The 22415-nt window shown below is 34.9% G+C and overlaps 1 protein-coding gene across 1 annotated transcript in view; it reads right to left on the bottom strand.

The window, feature by feature from the left end:
• Window positions 1–22415, bottom strand: part of Adamts20 (ADAM metallopeptidase with thrombospondin type 1 motif 20) — a 165207-nt gene that overhangs the window by 10167 nt on the left and 132625 nt on the right. Inside the window, exons 30-37 of the mRNA XM_046436199.2 lie at window positions 21934–22107; window positions 21688–21858; window positions 19284–19484; window positions 18437–18566; window positions 18133–18227; window positions 17952–18046; window positions 17291–17424; window positions 11266–11357 (exon numbers count right to left, since the gene is read on the bottom strand). Coding sequence (XP_046292155.1) covers window positions 11266–11357; window positions 17291–17424; window positions 17952–18046; window positions 18133–18227; window positions 18437–18566; window positions 19284–19484; window positions 21688–21858; window positions 21934–22107 — 1092 coding nt within the window. The remainder of the gene's footprint in view (window positions 1–11265; window positions 11358–17290; window positions 17425–17951; window positions 18047–18132; window positions 18228–18436; window positions 18567–19283; window positions 19485–21687; window positions 21859–21933; window positions 22108–22415) is intronic.

The raw sequence follows: 22415 nt of genomic DNA on the forward strand, positions 1-22415 counted from the left end.
TGTCTCATTTGACCAGACCTTACTCAATTCAATATAAAATAATAAAGACCAGATTTCCAGAACTTGGTCACCTTTCCAAAGAAATAGCATCAGAGAAGTCTTGTATTAACATACTGTTCACATATCTAGGTTGTGTTGTCAATTTACTTCTCTCTAATAAAATAAATGAAATGATCAAATAAGTGATCAGAAGGCATAGCTTAAAAGATGGATGGATTGTTCGACAAAGTTGAGCAGTCAGAAGATGAGTTGACCATTGGAGAATGAACATCCATTTAAGAGAAACAAGATGGAAGTTTTGTCACCAAAAGAAATGTATATATCAGGGAAAACACTATTTAGAATGTTAAAAGTTTTAAGTTAGACAACTTTAACTTCAGAACATGAAGAGATATCCAAAGAGACAATGCCAGGCTTCAGAAGCAGAAGGGGAGTCATGGGAAGGACAGATCTAGGAATGAAACTGAATGATATAGATAAAAGATAAAAGAGGCACCAGCTGGGAGGCAGTTTTGATCACCACATGCTTAGAGTAGGAAATTGGGGGGAAAAAGTATGGATGTGAGTTGAGCTAACTAGTAATAAAGATTGAATGAGAGTGTAGGATTCTTCTGCAAAGTTACCCATCTTTCACTAAGAGAGGAAGAACTTTTAGAATAGCAATTTGAAGGAGCCCATGGGCATTCTCTCTGGCAATAACTGGTGAAAATTAATTTATATATATATATATATATATATATATATATATATATATATATATATATATATATGTCCCTGAAGAGACTCTGCAATGAGAGAAACAAGCAAAATGTTTAATAGTTTAAGAAAGATTCCTCTTGGAGTCTTCCCTAAGCTCCAAGATTGACCTATAAACCACCCTGGTCAATGAGGAGTATTTGGTGTCCCCAGGATGTTTTTGAAAGACTAGAGCAATTATCTAGCAATAGTGAAGACCAAATACTGAGAATTATGTCAATAAAGATGGATCAGCAAAAATCTCCATGAGGAGTCAGGGAAAGATAACTGAAGAGAGCCCAGCCAACACCACTGTCATTCCTGGGGGAAACAGCAAGATCGGGATAAGTATGTGAGCCCAAGGATGTACTCTCTGAAGTAAAACATCAAAGGGGTACACTTCAAGGGAAACAGAATCCACTGAAACAGTCCAGCCAAGTAATTAAACAAATATACACACCAGCAAACAATAATAAGAATTCCTAGATGGGAGGGGAAAACGGTATCCACAATTTCTAAAGTATTGTATCTAAAATATTTAACTTTCAACAAAAAAATACAAGACTTATAAAGAAAAACTGGAAAGGATGACATATACTCTGGGGTAAAAGAAAAGAGTCTTTGAGAGGTATGTGATCTCAGGTTGAGAAAAGAGGTATGTGATCTCAGGTTGAGAAAAGATCAGCTACTATAAACATGTTTAAAAAAAGAAACTAGGCTTTAAACAGTAAAAAAAAAAAAAAAGGATGGCGATAATGTCTCATCAAACAGAGAATATCATTACAGATACAGAAATTCTGTTTTTTAAAAATAGTTTTAGTCACCCGGAACAGGCCCAGCGGCCCGCTGGCGTGGTAGTCACGTCACCCCAATTGGAGTAAGGGCAGAGCAGAGCCACACCCGCGCCCACAAGGTAGGCAGACCTGCGACCGACAGGCGGAACAGGCCCAGCGGCCTGCCGGCGTGGTAGTCATATCACCCCAATTGGAGTAAGGGCCTAGCAGAGCCGCTGCCCACACCCGGAACAGGCCCAGCGACCCGACGGTGTGGTAGACACGTCACCCCAATTGGAGTAAGGGCAGAGCAGAGCCACCGCCCGCGCCTGCAAGGTAAGCAGACCTGCGACCGACCGGCAGAACAGGCCCAGTGGCCCGTCAGCGTGGTAGACAGATCACCCCAATTGGAGGAGGAGCACAGCCGCCACCCGCCCCTGCAAGGGAGACATTTCAACTATACAAGAGCAACATAAATTTTGGGGGGAAAATTTCAATAACACAACAGTTTCACCAAGCAGAAAGAAATACGAGCAGTATGAAAAGACAAGGAAAGAAAGGACCACAAGCAATGCAGGTCAACGCAACTTTAGAAGAGGTAACAGCTGCAGCAGATGGAATGTCAGATAAAGAATTCAGGATATACATGCTTCAGATGATCTGGAGTATCAAGGAACACATTAGACAGCAAAATCAGACAATGAAAGATCACTTCGACAATGAATTTCGCAAACAAATCCAGGAAGCAAAGGATCAACTTTACAGGGAGATAGAGGTTATAAAAAACAAACAAACAGAAATCCTAGAAATGCAGGAAGCAATAAACCAACTTAAAAACTCAATGGAGAATACTACCAGCAGAGTAGAACACTTAGAAGATAGAACATCAGACAATGAAGACAAAGTATTTCAACTGGAAAAGAACATAGACAGCTCAGCAAGACTGTTAAGAAACCATGAGCAGAACATCCAAGAAATATGGGATAACATCAAGAGACCAAACTTAAGAGTCATTGGGATACAGGAAGGTATAGAGGTCCAAACCAAAGGAATGAGCCATCTATTCAATGAAATAATACGAGAAAACTTCCCAGACTTGAAGAATGAGACAGAATCCCAAATCCTAGAAGCCTACAGGACGCCGAATGTGCAAAATCATAAGAGATCCACACCTAGACACATTATAATGAAGATGCCCAACATACAGAATAAGGAGAGAATTTTAAAAGCTACAAGAGAAAGGAAGCAGATTACATTTAGGGGCAAACCAATCAGCATAACAGCTGATCTTTCAACACAGACTCTGAAAGCTAGAAGATCCTGGAATACCATATTTCAAACACTGAAAGAAAATGGGTTCCAACCAAGAATTGTGTTTCCAGCGAAATTAAGCTTCAGGATGGAAGATGAAATTAAAACCTTCCACAATAAACAAAAGTTAAAAGAATTTGCAGCTAGAAAACCATCTCTTCAAAACATCCTCTGCAAAACATTACAGGAAGAGGAAATGGAAAATAGCAATGAAAAACAACAGTGGGAGGTAGGACAGTAAAGGGGGGAAAAATAATCAAAGAGGAAAACAAACCATGTTTAGTAACAGAAATAAACAAATATGGCTGGAAGAACAACCCATATCTCAATAATAAACCTAAATGTTAATGGCTTAAACTCACCAATTAAGAGACACAGGCTAGTAGAATGGATCACAAAACAAGACCCAACAATATGCTGCCTACAGGAGACGCATTTGATAGGAAAAGACATTCATAGACTGAAGGTGAAAGGTTGGGAAAAATCATATCACTCATATGGACTTCGGAAACAAGCAGGAGTGTCCATACTCTTATCAAATAAAATAGATTTCAAGCCAAAGTTAATCAAAAGGGATAAAGAGGGACACTACATACTGCTCAAGGGAAACATACACCAACAAGACATAACAACCATGAATATATATGTCCCAAACAATGGTGCAGCTATGTTCATCAAACAAACTCTTCTCAAGTTCAAGAGTCTAATAGACCACCATACAATAATCATGGGAGACTTCAATACACCTCTCTCACCACTGGACAGATCTTCCAAACAAAAGTTGAATAAGGAAACTATAGAACTCAATAACACAATTAATAACCTAAACTTAATCGACATATATAGAATATACCACCCAACATCAAGCAGTTACACTTTTTTCTCAGCAGCACATGGATACTTCTCAAAAATAGATCATATATTATGTCACAGGGCAACTCTTAGACAATATAAAGGACTAGAGATAATACCATGCATCTTATATGATCATAATTGAATGAAACTGAAAATCAACGATAAAAGAAGGAAGGAAAAATCGTGCATCACTTGGAGAATGAACAATAGGTTACTGAATGATCAATGGGTTATAGAAGACATCAAGGAGGAAATTAAAAAATTCTTAGAGATAAATGAAAACACAGACACAACATATTGGAATCTATGGGACACATTGAAAGCAGTTCTAAGAGGAAAATTCATTGCTTGGAGTTCATTCCTTAAAAAAAGAAAAAACCAACAAATAAATGATCTCATACTTCATCTCAAAATCCTAGAAAAAGAAGAGCAAAATAACAGCAAAAGAAGTAGAAGGCAAGAAATAATTAAAATCAGAGCTGAAATTAATGAAATCGAAACAAAAGAAACAATTGAAAAAATTGACAAAACTAAAAGTTGGTTCTTTGAAAAAATAAATAAAATCGACATACCCTTAGCCATGTTAACGAAGAGAAGAAGAGAGAGAACTCAAATTACTAGCATACGGGATGAAAAAGGCAATATCACAACAGACACTTCAGAAATACAGAAGATAATCAAAAATTATTTTGAATCCTTATACTCCAATAAAATAGAAGATAGTGAAGGCATCAATAAATTTCTTGAGTCATATGATCTGCCCAGATTGAGTCAGGAGGATATAGACAACCTAAACAGACCAATATCAATTGAGGAAATAGAAGAAACCATCAAAAGACTACCAACTAAGAAAAGCCCAGGACCAGATGGATATACAGCAGAGTTTTACAAAACCTTTAAAGAGGAACTAATACCAATACTTTTCAAGCTACTTCAGGAAATACAAAAAGAGGGAGAACTTCCAAATTCATTCTACAAGGCCAACATCACCCTGATTCCTAAACCAGACAAAGACACTTCAAAGAAAGAAAACTACAGACCAATATCACTAATGAACCTAGATGCAAAAATCCTCAATAAAATTCTGGCGAATCGGATACAAAAACATATCAAAAAAATTGTGCACCATGATCAAGTAGGATTCATCCCTGGGATGCAAGGCTGGTTCAATATACAGAAATCAATAAACGTTATTCACCACATCAATAGACTTAAAAATAAGAACCATATGATCATCTCAATAGATGCAGAAAAAGCATTCAACAAAGTACAGCATCCCTTTATGTTCAAAACTCTAGAAAAACTAGGGATAACAGGAACATACCTCAATATTGTAAAAGCAATCTATGCTAAGCCTCAGGCTAGCATCATTCTGAATGGAGAAAAATTGAAGGCATTCCCTCTAAAATCTGGAACAAGACAGGGATGCCCTCTCTCACCACTTCTGTTCAACATAGTTCTCGAAACACTGGCCAGAGCAATTAGACAGACGAAAGAAATTAAAGGCATAAAAATAGAAAAAGAAGAACTTAAATTATCACTATTTGCAGGTCACATGATTCTATACCTAGCAGACCCAAAAGCGTCTACAAAGAAACTATTAGAGCTAATAAATGAATTCAGCAAAGTGGCAGGATATAAAATCAACACACATAAATCAAAGGCATTCCTGTATATCAGCGACAAATCCTCTGAAATGGAAATGAGGACAACCACTCCATTCACAATATCCTCAAAAAAATAAAATACTTGGGAATCAACCTAACAAAAGAGGTGAAAGACTTATACAATGAAAACTACAGAACCCTAAAGAGAGAAATAGAAGAAGATCTTAGAAGATGGAAAAATATACCCTGTTCATGGATAGGCAGAACTAACATCATCAAAATGGCGATATTACCAAAAGTTCTCTATAGGTTTAATGCAATGCCAATCAAAATCCCAACGGCATTTCTTGTAGAAATAGAGAAAGCAATCATGAAATTCATATGGAAAAATAAAAGACCCAGAATAGCAAAAACAATGCTAAGCAGGAAGTGTGAATCAGGCGGTATAGCGATACCAGACTTCAAACTATACTACAGAGCAATAGTAACAAAAACAGCATGGTACTGGTACCAAAACAGGCGGGTGAACCAATGGTACAGAATAGAGGACACAGAAACCAATTCACAAAACTACAACTATCTTATATTTGATAAAGGGGCTAAAAGCATGCAATGGAGGAAGGATAGCATCTTCAACAAATGGTGCTGGGGAAATTGGAAATCCATATGCAACAAAATGAAACTGAATCCCTTTCTCTCGCCATGCACAAAAGTTAACTCAAAATGGATCAAGGATCTTGATATCAAATCAGAGACACGGCGTCTGATACAAGAAAAAGTTTGCTATGATCTACATACTGTGGGGTCAGGCTCCAAATTCCTCAGTAGGACACCCATAGCACAAGAGTTAATAACTAGAATCAACAAATGGGACTTACTCAAACTAAAAAGTTTTTTCTCAGCAAAAGAAACAATAAGAGAGGTAAATAGGGAGCCTACATCCTGGGAACAAATCTTTACTCCTCACACTTCAGATAGAGCCCTAATATCCAGAGTATACAAAGAACTCAAAAAATTAGACAATAAGAGAACAAACAACCCAATCAACAAATGGGCCAAGGACCTGAACAGACACTTCTCAGAGGAGGACATACAATCAATCAACAAGTACATGAAAAAATGCTGACTATCTCTAGCAGTCAGAGAAATGCAAATCAAAACCACCCTAAGATACCATCTCACTCCAGTAAGATTGGCAGCCATTATGAAGTCAAACAACAACAAGTGCTGGCGAGGATGTGGGGTAAAAGGTACACTTGTACATTGCTGGTGGGACTGCAAATTGGTGCAGCCAATTTGGAAAGCAGTATGGAGATTTCTTGGAAAGCTGGGAATGGAACCACCATTTGACCCAGCTATTCCCCTTCTCGGTCTATTCCCTAAAGACCTAAAAAGAGCATGCTTCAGGGACACTGCTACATCGATGTTCATAGCAGCACAATTCACAATAGCAAGACTGTGGAACCAACCTAGATGCCCTTCAATAGATGAATGGATAAAAAATAATGTGGCATTTATACACAATGGAGTATTACTCTGCATTAAAAAATGACAAAATCATAGAATTTGCAGGGAAATGGATGGCATTAGAGCAGATTATGCTAAGTGAAGCTAGCCAATCCCTAAAATACAAATGCCAAATGTCTTCTTTGATATAAGGAGAGTAACTAAGAACAGAGTAGGGACGAAGAGCATGAGAAGAAGATTAACATTAAACAGGGATGAGAGGTGGGAGGGAAATGGAGAAAGAAGGGAAATTGCATGGAAATGGAAGGAGACCCTCAGGGTTATACAAAATTACATACAAGAGGAAGTGAGGGGAAAGGGAAAAACAATACAAGGGGGAGAAATGAATAACAGTGGAGGGGGTAGAGAGAGAAGAGGGGAGGGGAGGGGAGGGGGGATAGTAGAGGATAGGAAAGGCAGCAGAATACAACAGACATTAGTATGGCAATATGTAAATCAATGGATGTATAACTGATGTGATTCTGCAATCTGTATACGGGGTAAAAATGGGAGTTCATAACCCACTTGAATCAAAGTGTGAAATATGATATATCAAGAACTATGTAATGTTTTGAACAACCAACAATAAAAATTTAATAAATAAATAAATACAAAAAAAGTAAGTAATAAATTGCAAAACTGAAAAAAATAGTTTTAGTTGTAGTTGTCACAATACCTTTATTTTATTTATTCATTTATAGGTGTTACTGAGGATCAAACCCAGGGCCTTGCACATGCTAGGTGAGCGCTCTACTACTGAGCCACAACCCCAGTCCCAGAAATTCTGTTTTATTAAAAATAGCTAAAGGGGCTGGGGATGTGGCTCAAGCAGTTGCGTGCTCGCCTGGCATGCGCAGGGCGCTGGGTTCAATCTTCAGCACCACATAAAAATAAAATAAAGATGTTGTGTCCACCAAAAACTATAAAATAAATATTAAAAAATTCTCTCTCTCTCTCTCAAAAAAAATAGCTAAAGGAGAATTCTGGAGTTGAAAAGTCAATAACCAAGGTAAATTAAATTCACCAAGGGGGCTCAAGCAACAGATTGTAGCTAGCAGAGGGATTGGAAAATTTGCAAGATATCAATAGCAATGATCCAAACTTAAGAACAGAAGGAAAAAATGGAATAAAGAAAAATAAACAGAACATCAGAGAAATAAAGAGATACCATTAGGTGTACCAAAATATGCATAATGAGAGTACCAAAAGGAGAGAAGAAAGAGAAAGGAGCAGAGAGTTACATGTGAAAGAAAATAGATTTCAACTTTGAAATGTATTAATCTATACATCCAGGAAGTTTAATAGACTGCAATCTGAATAGATACTAAAGTTTGAAACCAAATATATCACAGAAAAGATGCTGAAAGACAAAAATAAAAAGAAAATCCTAAAGCACCAGTAGAAAAATGACCACTTACATGGAAACCCCAATAAGGTAAATAGTTGATATTTACTATTTATCTAGTCGCTGCTCACCAGAGGGCAGTGGAATGACATATTCAAAGTGCAAATGATGATGATGATCATCATCATCATCATCATCATCAATGCAAATCAAGGATTTTATAACAAGCAAATCTATCTTTCAAAAATGAAGGCAAAATAAAGACATTCTCAGATAAACAAAACTCAGTATTCTTATTAGCAGTATATGGAAGAATATGCACAGACTATATGCAAATATTATATCATTTTATATGAGGAACTTGAGCATACACAGATTTTGGTTTCCATGAGGCATCCTGGAATAAACGCTCCACTGAAATTGGGGATAACTGGAAGTACAATTATATGTTTCTATGTCACTGGAGTGACCACACTAGTATTGGAAAAATTAGACTTTAAAATTAAAAACAAAAAAAGTTACTACAGTAAAGAAGAACATTTTATAATGATAAAAAGCCTATATATTAGGAAGTTATGATAAATAAAAATAAATAAATACATAAGCATGTGCAACAAGACCCCAACAGAAATGAAACAAGATTGAACTTAGAAATAGATAATTCAGCAATTATAGTTGCATAGTTTCAGTGGACTGAAGAATCAAGTAGAAGATCAACAAGGAAAAAGAAGAGGTGAATAACATTATAAACGAACAGGGCCTGTAGTCTATAAAACACTTCACCCAACAACATCAGAACACACATTCTTTCCAAGCACACATTGAACGTTCTTTAGCATAAATCATATGTTACACCGTAAAACAAGCCTCAATAAATTCAAAAGGACAGAGACAATATAGACCATGTTTTTCAGTGGAAATGAAAGTAGAAATTATACAAAGAAAAGAAGAAGGAAGAGGAGGAGGAGATTTGGAAAATTCACAAACATTTTGCAATTAAGCACCATACTTTTAAATAACCAGTGATCCAAAGAAAATGTTCTATTGTCAAACAAATGACAATAGAAAATATTTTAAGATACATGAACATAAAATCACAGCATACAGAATTTCTGAGATGCACAAATTAAGTGCTTGAAGGGAAGTTATAGCTATAAATGCCTATATTAAAAAGAAAAATGTCTTAAATCAAGAACCTAATCTTCTACCTTAAAATACTAGAAAAAGAAGAGACAATTAAATCTAAAACAAGCAGAAGAAAAGAAATGATGAAGATTAAAGTGAAAATTGATTGACTACAAAACAGACAAATATGACAGAGGGGATGTGACCACTGATCTTACAAAAATACAGAGGTTTATACATTCCATCAGGAATGTATTGGAACCAGTTAGATAACTTAGATGAAATGGACATCCCTATAAAGAAAACTACCAAAACCAATTAAGGAAGAACTAGAAAATCTGAATAGATCTATAATAATAAAGTGATTAAATTAGTAACTAAATTTCACAAAGAAATGTACAAGGTCAGATGGTTTTGCTGAATTCTACCAAACATTTAAAGAGTGAATTCTTCATAAAGTTTTCCCAAAAAGTAAAAGAATGAACACTTCCCAGTTCATTCTATGAAGCCATTATTTCTCTAATATCCAAACCAGACAGACACCATAGAAAAATGACAGAATAAAATCTTATGAATATAGACAAAAAATTCTGAACAAAATTTTAGCCAAGCAAATGTAGAAGAATATAAGAATTATACAGTATGACCATGTGGGATTTATTCCAGGAATTCAAGTTTGCTTTAATATACTAAAATAAATCATTATAATATATTTATTATATTAACATAGTAATAGACAAGAACCCAAAATCATTTCAATGGATGCAGAAGAACCATTCAACAAAACTCAACATCCCTTCTGATAGCAATACTTAAGCTAAAATTAGAAGGGCACTTCCTCAACCTGATCAAGGGCATCTACAAAACACTCATAGCTGATATATCTACTGAGGAAGGACTGAAAGCTTTTCACCTAAAATCAGAACATAAAGAAATATACTCTTCTATCCAACACTGTACTGGCAGAGATGACCAAGCAATGAGGCAAGACAAAAAAATTAAAAATAGCCAGATTGAAAAGGAATTAGTAAAAGTATTTTTACTCACAGATGACATCATCATGCATTTAGAAAATCCTAAGGAATCTACTAAAAACCTATTCTAATTAAAAAATAAATCTTCATTTTTTCTTTTCAGCAAGATTGTGGGATAACAGATCAATCAAAGTTATGAAAGCAATAAAGAAGTTTGGGGAAAAATATGGAAATAAAAGATGAAAGCAAGAATGAAAATGTAATCTCTACATTTCACACATAATAGAACATCATTTCAGGAATGTATATAGTCAGTCTTGTGTTACTACAACAAAATACATGAGGCAATTAACTTTCTAAAGAGGAAAGCTTTATTTAGGCTCATGATTTTGGAAGTTCAAATTCAAGATTGTGCAGCCCCATTTGTTTGAGTCTGGCAAGAGCAGCACATTAAGTTGGGTGTGTATGCCAGAGCAAGGGAACTCATCACAAGCCAGGAAGCAGAGAGAGAATGAACCAACGGAGCTCCACAATCCCCCTCAAGTTTATGCTCCCAATGACCTAAGTACCTCCCATGAGGCCCTGCCTCTTGAGTCCATAGCACCTCCTACTACTGCCATCTGGGGACCTATCCTTTAAATATGAACTTTTGAGAGACCTTCATCCAAACAATAACAGAGTGCCACAGACCCAAAAAACTAATACTGATGCTAGTAGTGGTATATGAAAGTCACATGTTTATGTTCTATTCCTTTACCTTTTAATTAATACCCAAATTATGAAGTATCATGAAGGAGAAATAGTATATGAACAATTTAAAATTCTTGTTATTATATCTCTCAAACAAACCCAATATTTGCAAATGCTCTTCATCTAAGGTTTATCTATAATCTTTGAAATAAAGTGCATATAGAAACTTGTGCTTATTGATTTACTTATGTTTCTTGCAATATTATGGTAAAGAAAATGAAACAGGAGAAACATTTTCAATTTTTTTCATAATGAAGGAAAAAAATTAAATACATATTAAATACCTGTGGGCATCTGGCAGCACTATAGCAATCTCCAGCTGTGGCAAATGGAACTGCTTTACCAAATATTGTCTTGGAAAAAAGAAGGTCCGTAGCTAGAAAATAGTAAAACTCTTTAGTATTAAGATAACATTGCAATCTTTATTGTCAAATGTACACAGAATTTGCATACAATTGTCTTCAGTGTATTTACATAATGAATTCAAAAATTTAACCAAAAAGCCACAATTATAGTACATAGTGTAGAAGAGTTTCTCAATGAATACATGTTCTTTAATACAAAAATGTTCATCTCATAACTTACCCTAAAATTGGCAGGTACATCTGTAATTAAAACAGAAGATTTAAACCAAATAATTGCTTTATTATATTTTATATCAGAGCAAATACTAAAATAAGAAAAAGTGAGATCAGGACCAAAATCACTAAAGAAAAAAAAAGATTAATTAAAGAGAGATAAGTTATGCTGAAGTGCTTATGCATTGCATATGTATCAATTCATTTGGGAAATTTCGAACCACCAAACTAAAATACTTGCTGTTTTCTTTGATATCTTACATTACTGCATTATAGTATTCTTTTCATCTTAATTTTGCTGACACTATTAGCAGAATTTTCTGATTAGCAATAGCTGGGGATTCTACAATTATCAAAGGAACAAAAATAGAATCATGAGATCAAAAACATGTTGAAAGGAATCCTAAAAGTCAGCTGCTTCAATCATTTAATCATGCCTGACTCACTTAAATAATATTCCAACAGAATTATCCAGACAATGGCTATCAGCTCCACAGAGTTGTCACAAATTATTTCACTTTTAGAGAAAACTGCAAGATCATTGCATATCCCATGATGACACCAGTCCCCTGGAGGCAATTCTCAGAGATAGCCTTGCTGCAAAGAGCTATCTTATCTGCAAGAAGGGTTTCCAAAACTAAGAGCACTTCTTGGTGTGTGAAGCAAGCCAGTACCAGTGAGAGCCAATTGTGGGCATCTCTTCCCAACTCCACATATAATAAGGTCATGTTAGTAGCTTATAATTGGCTGTGTGCAAGTATAGATACCATGAAAACAGACACAATCCAACTTTTTCCAGCATATCTGGTCATTAAACATTTATACATCACTACTTATGGCTATTATGAGTTAGACTGGGGCAGAGCTAAGTATGTATACAGTCCACTTGACTCTGATCAATTTCAGGACATCTACCAAACTCCTATAGAACAACTACTTGGGTGGCTCAACATCTCTCTCTAATTTAACATGTATGAGATAAATGTGTTATCTATTTCTCCACATTTATTCCCTTGCATTATTCCCATCTCACTAAATTATACAACTATCCACCTGTTATTTTAGAAATCTTTCTGAACAGTCCATGTCACTTATTCCCACGTCCCTTCTGTGAGAAAATCCTATTGAATCAACTTCTTTAATATTTCACTATATTGTGACCCATGTCCTTAACTGTGTACCTCATCACATGAGATTCTTAATTATTTTCATGGATACAAGTTGTTCTCCCTCCAAGCAAGTATAGAATATGAGTTTCCCCTCCTCCTCCTGATACTTTTAGTCCAATGGCTTCTATGATGTCACAGATAAAATTCAATTACATACAGTAGCCCACCATTATCCATAGGGAATATTCCAAGAAATTTCTCAGATGCCTAAAACTGAAATGGAAATGAACCCTATTTATACAGTATTGTTTCACACACACACACACACACACCTATGATAAATTCTAATTTACAAATTAACCACAGTAAGATAGTATCAGTAATAATAATAATAATAAAATTAAAAATGTAAGAATATACTGTGCTAAAATAAAATAAGGATTTCTTGAACTCAGGCACTGTAATACCACCGAAGCTGATCTGATAAAACAAAACACTGCCAAGTGATTGACAGGCAGGTAGCATATCCAGTATGAATATGCTGGACAAAGGGATAACTCATGTTCCTTGTAGGATGGAGCAGGACAGCATGCGATTTCATTAAATTACTCAGAATGGCATGAAATTTAAGACTTAAGAATTATTTATTTCTGGAATGTTCCCATTTAATAATTTCTGAACGTGGTTGACCACAGGTAACTGAAACCACAGATAATGGGAGGTCACTGTCATTTAGTACACACTGTTCTTCATGGTCTGTTCCATGGAGACTTCCTAATATGCTATCATCCCTCAACCTCCACTCAATTTATGGTTCAAGATAGCTGTCCTTAGAAGCTTCTTGGTGAAACAAATATTTATTTGTAACTTATTTTATATTGGGCACTGTTACAAATACTGTGAACATAATAGTGGATGAAGCAGAAGCTGATGGAAGCAGAGTCCTACCAAAGAGAGACTAGTAATAGAGTAAATTTCTATATTATGTTAGGAGTGATAATTGCTATGATTAAAAATATACATATACAGCATGGAAGAGCACTGGGGAGAGAGGAAGATTAATAGTGCCCTAGTGATCCTTCATGGCCTTATTGAGAAGGTGAATTTCAGCAGTTATACATAACTGTGGGATGAATCTTCCAGGCAAATTGAACAGTAAGTGAAAAGGCCTTAACACAAGGGCCTGCCTAGTGTTCAAGCAAAGAGCCACTGTGTCTGGAGTCCAGTACACAAGGAGGTGGGGAAGGGTGAGAAGCAGAGTGGTAATGGAGGTGGGGAGATCATGTTGAGTTTTGTTGATCAGTGAAAGAATTCTCTATTCACCCTAAGTTAGGTGAGAAATGTCTGGATAGTTTCAAGCAGAGTTTATGTTTGTTAAGAAATCAAATGAGAGAAGCACAAGTCATAACACAACTGAAGTTTTATAGGATTGTTCTGGCTTATCTGTTGAGAAGAAAATCAATATCAGAAGTGATATGGACTTGGACCAATATGGTAGCAAATGAGTTAGTAAGAAAGGAGATTTGGCACCTCTTAGACAGTTCAGGCTGCCATAACAAAATTCCATAGACTGGATAACACAACTAACAGAAACTTACTTTTCACACTTCTGAGGGCTGGAAATCCAAGAATCCAAGATCAGGGTCCCAGCATGATTGAGATCTTGTGAAGGTGTTTTTGTTTTCTGTTTTTTGACTTGCAAATGAAGACCCTATTGCTGTATTTTTCCATGATAGAAAGCTCTGATGGCTCCTCCTTTACTTAAAGTGTGCTCCTCCTATTATGAGGGACCCTTCTTCATGTTTTCATTTAAACCCAATTTTGTGGAATAGTTCCATCTCTAAATATCATTGCATTGAGGGTTAGGGTTTCAACTTTTTAATTTTGGGAATGTGCAATTCAGTCCATTGTGGTATGCATGTAAAAGGTTCACCTGATATAATTTGATGATGGATTTCATATGGTTGTAGAAGAAAGAGAAACATTAAAGATATTGCTAGTTTTTAGCTACAGCAGAAGGAGAAGTTTATAGTTGCCACTTTGGGCAATGGTTAAAATTGAATTGAAGGTAGAGGTTTAGCAGGAAGTAGTAGAAGCTCAGTTATGTTTGACATACCTATGACACATTCACATGGATATACTGAGCACACAGGTGGATGTTCAGGGTAACAGTCCAAGTTGGAAATATACACTTGGGACTATCATTTAATAGATGGTACTTGAAATCTATAGAGGGAGTGGGATCTCCGAGGCAATGAATGAGTCTTAAATGTTCCAACATTAAATGTTATGGAAGATTAAAAGTAATTGTCCAAGTTAAGACACAGTGAGAAAGACAAGACAAAAAGTGACCAAGAAAGGCACAAAGTCATTATAGTGTGGTGTCCTGGAAGGCAGGTGCAGCAGTTAAAAATCATGGAAGATGAAAACCAAGAATCTACCATTGAATTTAGAGGAATGGAGGCCATTGATAATCTTAATTGAGCTATTTCCTAAAAGTGGTATGAATAAAAAACTGATCTGAATGAGTTCAGGAGGGTATGGAGGAAGAAAAATGGAAGAGAGAGGAATGACACTTTTAAGGAATTTACTGTAAGGAAACACACAGAAATTGGACAGTGGCTAGAGAAGAAGAGAGTAACAAGGATTTGTTCTTAATTTTAATGGAAGAAACAAGAGCATTTTCTCTGTGTAACATGCAAATTAAAGCAGAGAGGAAGAACTGATGATGTATTGTATTGATGGGGATAATATAGTATCTGACAAATTCTGTTCCATGGCATAGGTACAAAATTGGTGAAAGGTTTCATTTAATCAATACTTGAATTTTGCCACATTCATTGAGGAAGGAAAAAAGAAGAGCTAAAAATGTATGTAATTGATCTTGTACACTCAGGACCCAGCCCAATGACTGAAAATATGGCAACTTTGTTTGATAAATTTATGAAAAACAGCTAAATATATAAATATATACTTAGCAGTACTAATTACCTGATACATAATAAAATAATAACCAATATTTTTAGTGCATTTATTACATGCAAGACATTGACTATGTATATCATCTCTTAATCTTCACCAAAAGTAAGAAAGAAAGATAAGAGAAAGAAAGAAAGAAAGAAAGAAAGAAAGAAAGAAAGAAAGAAAGAAAGAAAGAAAGAAAGAAAAAGAAAGACAAAAAAGCAGGAAAAAAGGAGAGGAAAAATTGGGGGGCAATTTCTTATTTCACAGTTGAGGGAATTTAGACTTTAAAAGGTATGTTCAAGGTCATACAATTAATAAATTGAAACAAAGAATTTCCACCCAAACAATATGACTCCAGAGTTTCACTGAAATCACTACTATAATTTGAATAGGATCTGTTCTTACTAACTCATGCAGAAATTCAATCCCCAAATTTTTTTGTTAATTATATCAAGGGAATGGAAACTTAATTCTGTTATGGTGTTTTGTTGTGAGTTTTTTAGGAAATGATGAGATTATATTAGGTCAGTGGGGTGGAGCCCCTATGATTGAACTGTGGTGCTGCATAAGGAGATGGAGAGAGATCTCACAGACACAGAGATACCCACACATGGCCACCATGATGTGAGGCAGCCAAGGATGAGGACTTTGCCAGAGCCTGTGTTATGCCATTTGAATTTTCAGCCTATAAAACTATGATCCAAAATAAACCTCTCTCCTTTATAATACAGGAAAGAATTTTGTTACATTAGTGAAAAATGAACTAAACATCCACTGTAGTAAATGTTGAAGGTTTGGTAAATGGTAGTCATCAAGTTCATCATCATATTAACTATAATTTAGATACTACATATTAATGCAAATACTGCTTCAATAAATATTCTCTTTTCATTTCTTTCTCTAGTTTATGCACTGGGCTATACACAGTTGATCCAATGAGGACTGAGATCTGTCTCAGCTTTTGAAATAAACTCTTTGCCTCTTTATGCAGGCATGTCACTTTCAAGACAGCAGGCTGCATCATGCTCGGTGTATTTAGATTCCATAAATATGTTTTGACTTGATTGTATCGTAAATTAATTTCTAGGCAGTATTATAAATTAAGGCAGTATGATTCATTACTTGAGGTCCGTAACTAGGACTTTATAATCCCCCCAACAATTACTAACTAGGAAACGGACAAGTCACTGAACTTCCATATATATATAAATTTCTCATCACTGCTTACAGTGTGATATAATAATTGCCCTAATACAGGATTGCTGACATATTAAATGAATACTGTATGGGAAAATGATTGATCAATTATAATTTATAATTAATGTTCATTATTAATTTAAACCCTGAAAAAAATACTTACACGTATATGTCAAAGAAGTTAATTTTCTTGCCCTTTTATAGTTGGTTTTTTTAAGGTAGAGGGTTTTGATTTGAAAGGGCAGTATCTTATCACTGCCACAACCATTACATTTTGATTAAGGGTACCCCTGATATGTCATTGCAGAGAAAGCAGATAGCTAATAATACTTTTTAAATTAAGTAATTGTTTTGCAGTGCCAGGTCCTTCTCTAAACCCTGATTATCATATATATCAGCATATTGCTAGACTTTCATTAGGAAATGGAGGATTTTGTTTTAAAAATAGAGTCAGCACTTACTTTTAATTTGCAAAGAAGTAAGATCAATTCTTATTTTGCTGAAAACAGTATATCCAGCAGCTAGGTAGTCATTTTTACATGCACAGTCTTGCCTCCTACTTCCATTAAAAGGGCATTCATATGGATTTTGTAGTCTGTAACAACATTGGAATATTTTTAATCTCAGATAGTTATTAGACCCCAGTATGATGAATGGTAAGCTTTGAAAGTGGGAAAATAAAAAAATACTCCTGTTCTTCAATATCCTAATTCCAGCAAGTTAAATGTGAAAGAAATAAAAATAATTCAATATACAAAACTAATATAAGATTAATATACAATATTCTCGATGGGCAATTTAAGGATAGTTTGCAGAAAAATAATTCCTAATGTTTGTCACTGGAATTAATTTGATTTTTATGAAAATACACACAGATATTTAGCTAGTCCCTTCTCTATTGTCCCACCATTCACCCACGTTTAAGTCAATCTCTCTGTGAGTAGAGCTTAACACTCATGTCTTTCTTATTAAATATGCATGGAAACAGATGGCTTAGGTCCTCATATGTCCATCTGCTCTTAAATTACTTGCCCCATATGTGATCTATTCAAGTGTCGTACAAAGGTTAGAACTTCTAAAAGTCATAAAAAATATACAGATAGAACACAACACAGCACATACCTAAAGCCATACACTTCAGAAAAGTTGTCTTCTTCACCTTTTACCAGTGATAAATATTCCTTGGGGTTCTCCAAGTGCATGTCTGCACAGTGGACCTAAAAGAAAAATGCAAACACCTATAAAACTTTATCAATAGACAATGAACAGTGGTAAAGTCAACTAGGAACTCTTTCTGTAATACCTTTATTATTCTTCCCTTAATGTTAAGGTAATAGTCACCATCCTTGGTAATGTTGCTTTTAACTTGGATTTCCTTGCAGGTGGTAAATGATTTACCTTCAAAGACAAGTTAACACATCTTATCAACACTGAACAAATTACAAACACAGCATGAGCTTAATCATATAGTTAGTGCCACACATTGAAGACCTGAACCCTTCAGGTTGTAGAGTATGTGACTATCATGTCCATTTATTTTTACACTTTACTAAAACTTCTTAGAAAAACTTACATACTAGGCTCATTTTTGAAATTTATTAACTTACAGTCATTGGCATAACATTTCCTTTGAGCATCTGGTTTTAAATGCTTCAGACACAGGTCACTGGACCCACCATTTTCAGCTATGCATTCTACTCTTCTCACCATTATCCCACTTCCACAAGTCACTGAGCACTGTGAACAGAGTATAATTTACAGAAAAACATATAACAAATACTAAAGAAGTCCAGTAAGTCCATGCCTGCTCAGAGTAAGTCCTTTTGAAATAAATGGAGGGTCAATAAGGGTTAGAACTACTGAAGATAAAGAAATACACTGAAGACTGCACAGTTACAGATGGAAAAAGTTCTCAGTCCTGGACTTAAGTCTATTATTTCTCAGTTACTGGCTTCTTTTCATTTATTTTGTATACTTATATCTATAGTACATTGTAAATACTTAATAAATATTAATTAACAAGGATATTAAGACTCCTAAGAGTTTTTTTCTCACTGAGTTAAGATGCTATTTGCAAAGTAGTATTTATCTGCTTTCCATCAATTAAATTGAGAATATGATATAGTGAAAATAATATTTATTACTCATATATTAGATTTTTTTATTTCTTCACTTATCAATAAATATGTTTTAAATACTTCCTCAAAGTGTAATCTCCTTACAGGGTTTTCTGAGGAACAGAAATAAGTATTGATATGGCATCTATTATTAAAAAAAGTTCCAGAAAGCATAGAGGAGAGATAAGATTATATGTACAAATAACTGATACATTAGTTTTCAGACAAAAGGAGATGAGACAACTCCAAGAATATAGCTAGACATGCAGATTACCAGGCATTCTACCCCCTGGAAAACCGAATTCAAAAAGTTTTTAATTCATTATTTCACACTGACCTTGCTCCATTTTCCAACTTTCCAAGTGGCCACATGCGAACAGCCTCTCATATTGCATTTGTAAACCTGAGAGGAAGGTGGCACAGGGCATTCTCGATAGGATACAGGCCAAAGCTGATGGAGCTTGTGTTTCTTAATAGACCGGATCCCAATGCAATATGTAATCCTTTGTTGATAACTAAATCCACAGTTACCTGCACACTTAAAAATACATGATTGCAAGATGATAAGAAGATGTTTTGAAACTTAACAACTAAAATTAAACAGTTGTTTAATTATTATTCATAATAATAATTATCTATAATAGCTGCATTATCTCCACAACAATCTTAGTTGATCAGCCTCATTTACAGATGGGTAAACAAAGTTTCCAAGCCATTTGCTCAACTTTTCCAGAGTTGTACCAATAAATAGAAAGAACCCAGATTCTGGCTAGGCTTTGTATTTTGTAAATTTTCTATTTATTTTTCAACATCAAGTTTTTTGAGTTTTTTACATATTCTGGGTGTCAAAGAGTAACAAAGATTTTTCAAGGTTACCACAGGGTCAAAAGGAAGAGAATAAGAATAAGGCAAGATAAAATCCCACATATGTAAAGAACTCAAAAAACTAATGTCAAAAAATAAATAACCCAATTAATAAATAGCAAGTGAACTAGACTGACATTTCTTAAAAAAAAAAAATGAAAAGGCCAAAAAAAATTGGAAAATCTGTTTAACATTTTTATCAGTCAGGGTAATGCAAACCAACTACACTGAGATTTAATTTCACTCTAGTTAAAATAGCATTCATCAATAAAACAAATAATAAATGCTGGTGAGAATGTTGGGGGAAAGGAACTGTAAATTAGTACATACAACTACAATGGAATTCAGTATGAAAGTTCCTCCAAAGACTAGGCATGGAATCACCATATGACCCACTGTATACTCTTTGGTGTTTACCCTAAAGAACTAAAGTCATTATACACAAAATCAATTCAAAGTACATGAAAAACCTAAAAGCATAAACAAAAATTATACATGTCTTAGAAGAAAACATCAATATTCGTTTTTGTGACCATGGAATAGGCAATAATTTCTCAGGTGTAATACTTAAAGCACAAAGACAACAATAATTTTAAAAGTTTGTCAAATTTGGCTTCCTCAAAACTAAACACATTTGTGCACCAAAGTACACTATGAAGAAAGTGAAATGACAACCCACAGACTGAGAAAAAAAATATTTAAATATCATATAATTGACAAAAGTTGGTACCTGAAAAAAAGTTCCTAACTTAACAATAAAAATACAAATGGGCAGAGGATTTGAATAGCTATTTCTAAAAAGAAGATATAAAAAAATAACAAATAAAAGAAGCTAGACACAAAAGACCACATGCTTTATGATTCCATTTATACAAAATGTCCAGAACCAGGCAATCAATAGAGACAGAAAGGAGTTAGTGGTTGTCAGTGACTAGGAGGAAAGTGGGAGAATGAGAAGTGACTATTAATAGGTAGAAAGCCTTTTAGGTGTGACACAATATTCATGGTGATGCTTGCAAAAACTTACACTGAGTTTCTCTAAATTGCAAACACACAGACTTTACAATTAGCACAGAAGGACATTAAAAAGTCAGTAATGACTGTTATATGCTTAAAATATTAAGTATAGACATGAAGGACTTCTTAAAAGATAAAATTGAGCTTTAGATGAAGATGGTGATGTATGGAATGAAAAGTAAACTGGATCAGAATTAAAGGCATATCAGACATCAGAGAAGAAAAGATAAGAAATCTTGAAAACATCTATACAATTTATATGAAATATTACTCAATAATAAAAAAAGAATAAACTACTGATACATATTGTGACCTCAATAATCTCCAAAACTTGTATTACATCAGACAAAAAAATAATTCTATTTATATAAAATCCTGGAAGTTCAAACTAATACAGTGACACATAACTAATATAGAAAATAGTGGGGGTTAATTGTGGGGTGAAGGGAGTATAGGGAGGATTACAAAATAGTACAAGGAAATTTTGGGGCTGATGGAAGTATAATATGCTATTTATTTTGTATATTATACTGAGCTTATGGATACATACATATGTCTAAACTTAAGCTGTACACTTTAAATATGTACAGTTGATTGTCAATTATACCTCAATAGTACTGTTTTTAAAAAGTGAGAACCATGCAAGACCCATTTGCTAAACTATTCCTAGTAGTTGGTTTCATGGATGGTACCAATGGACACTTCAGACTAACATTTTGCTGTTAGTACTCTACACAATCCAATGGTATCACTCATTAGATCAATATGCATACCCATTATCTGTCCCCACTTTCAAATTTGAGACCCAGCTGTTGTGTACAGGAACAAAATTTCTCAATTCCTTTTTTTTTTTGCCTTACCTGGGATGGGTCTCCTGTTACTACCACATATTTGCAGGGAGGGTTTCTGCACTTTTTGATTGACAGAGGCCTGGTTGAAGGGTCACAGAAACTTTCATTTACTTGCATGTTCTGGGCATCAACACACTTCACAAGCCAATGTGTCTCTTTTGTCTTACATGATGTTGAACACTAGAAATGCAATAACAAAATGAACAGCACACTCTTATAGACATTGTCTTTGAAAGCTCACTCATCAATACTCACATCCAGCCACTGTCCTGCTATCCACTGGTACTGCACACAGTCCTGGCGCCAGCATTGCCTCTGAAAATAAGGCCGGGTGGACCGATCACACCTTTCTTCAGCCACCCGACCTACGCCTCTCAGTCTGCAGTAGACATCTCTTTGCTGAACTCCAGAGCCACAGGTCACAGAGCACTGCAAAGAAGCCCAGATGCATTGAACTATATAACTAACAAATATCAAATTATATAAAAATAGCAAAATTGAGCTATTTCACATTTTTATTTCCTTTAAACATCATTTAATATTATATTATGCATTAGGCAGAAATTACATGTGTTGTAGCGTGTGTGTGTGGAGTGTGTGTGTGTGTGTGTGTGTGTGTGTCCTCTTTTTCAATAAATTGCCTGAAGCCTTCCAGAAACTTTGACAAGTGAATTATGTTATGCTAGACCACATCCAAATTCCCAATTGATAACCCTCTCTTTTGACTTAAATGCACT

The sequence above is a fragment of the Marmota monax genome, unplaced genomic scaffold (genome assembly GCF_021218885.2).
Source record: "Marmota monax isolate L192 unplaced genomic scaffold, Marmota_monax_Labrador192_F-V1.1 WCK01_AAM20220418_F8-fsc00012, whole genome shotgun sequence".
Taxonomy (NCBI): domain Eukaryota; kingdom Metazoa; phylum Chordata; class Mammalia; order Rodentia; family Sciuridae; genus Marmota; species Marmota monax.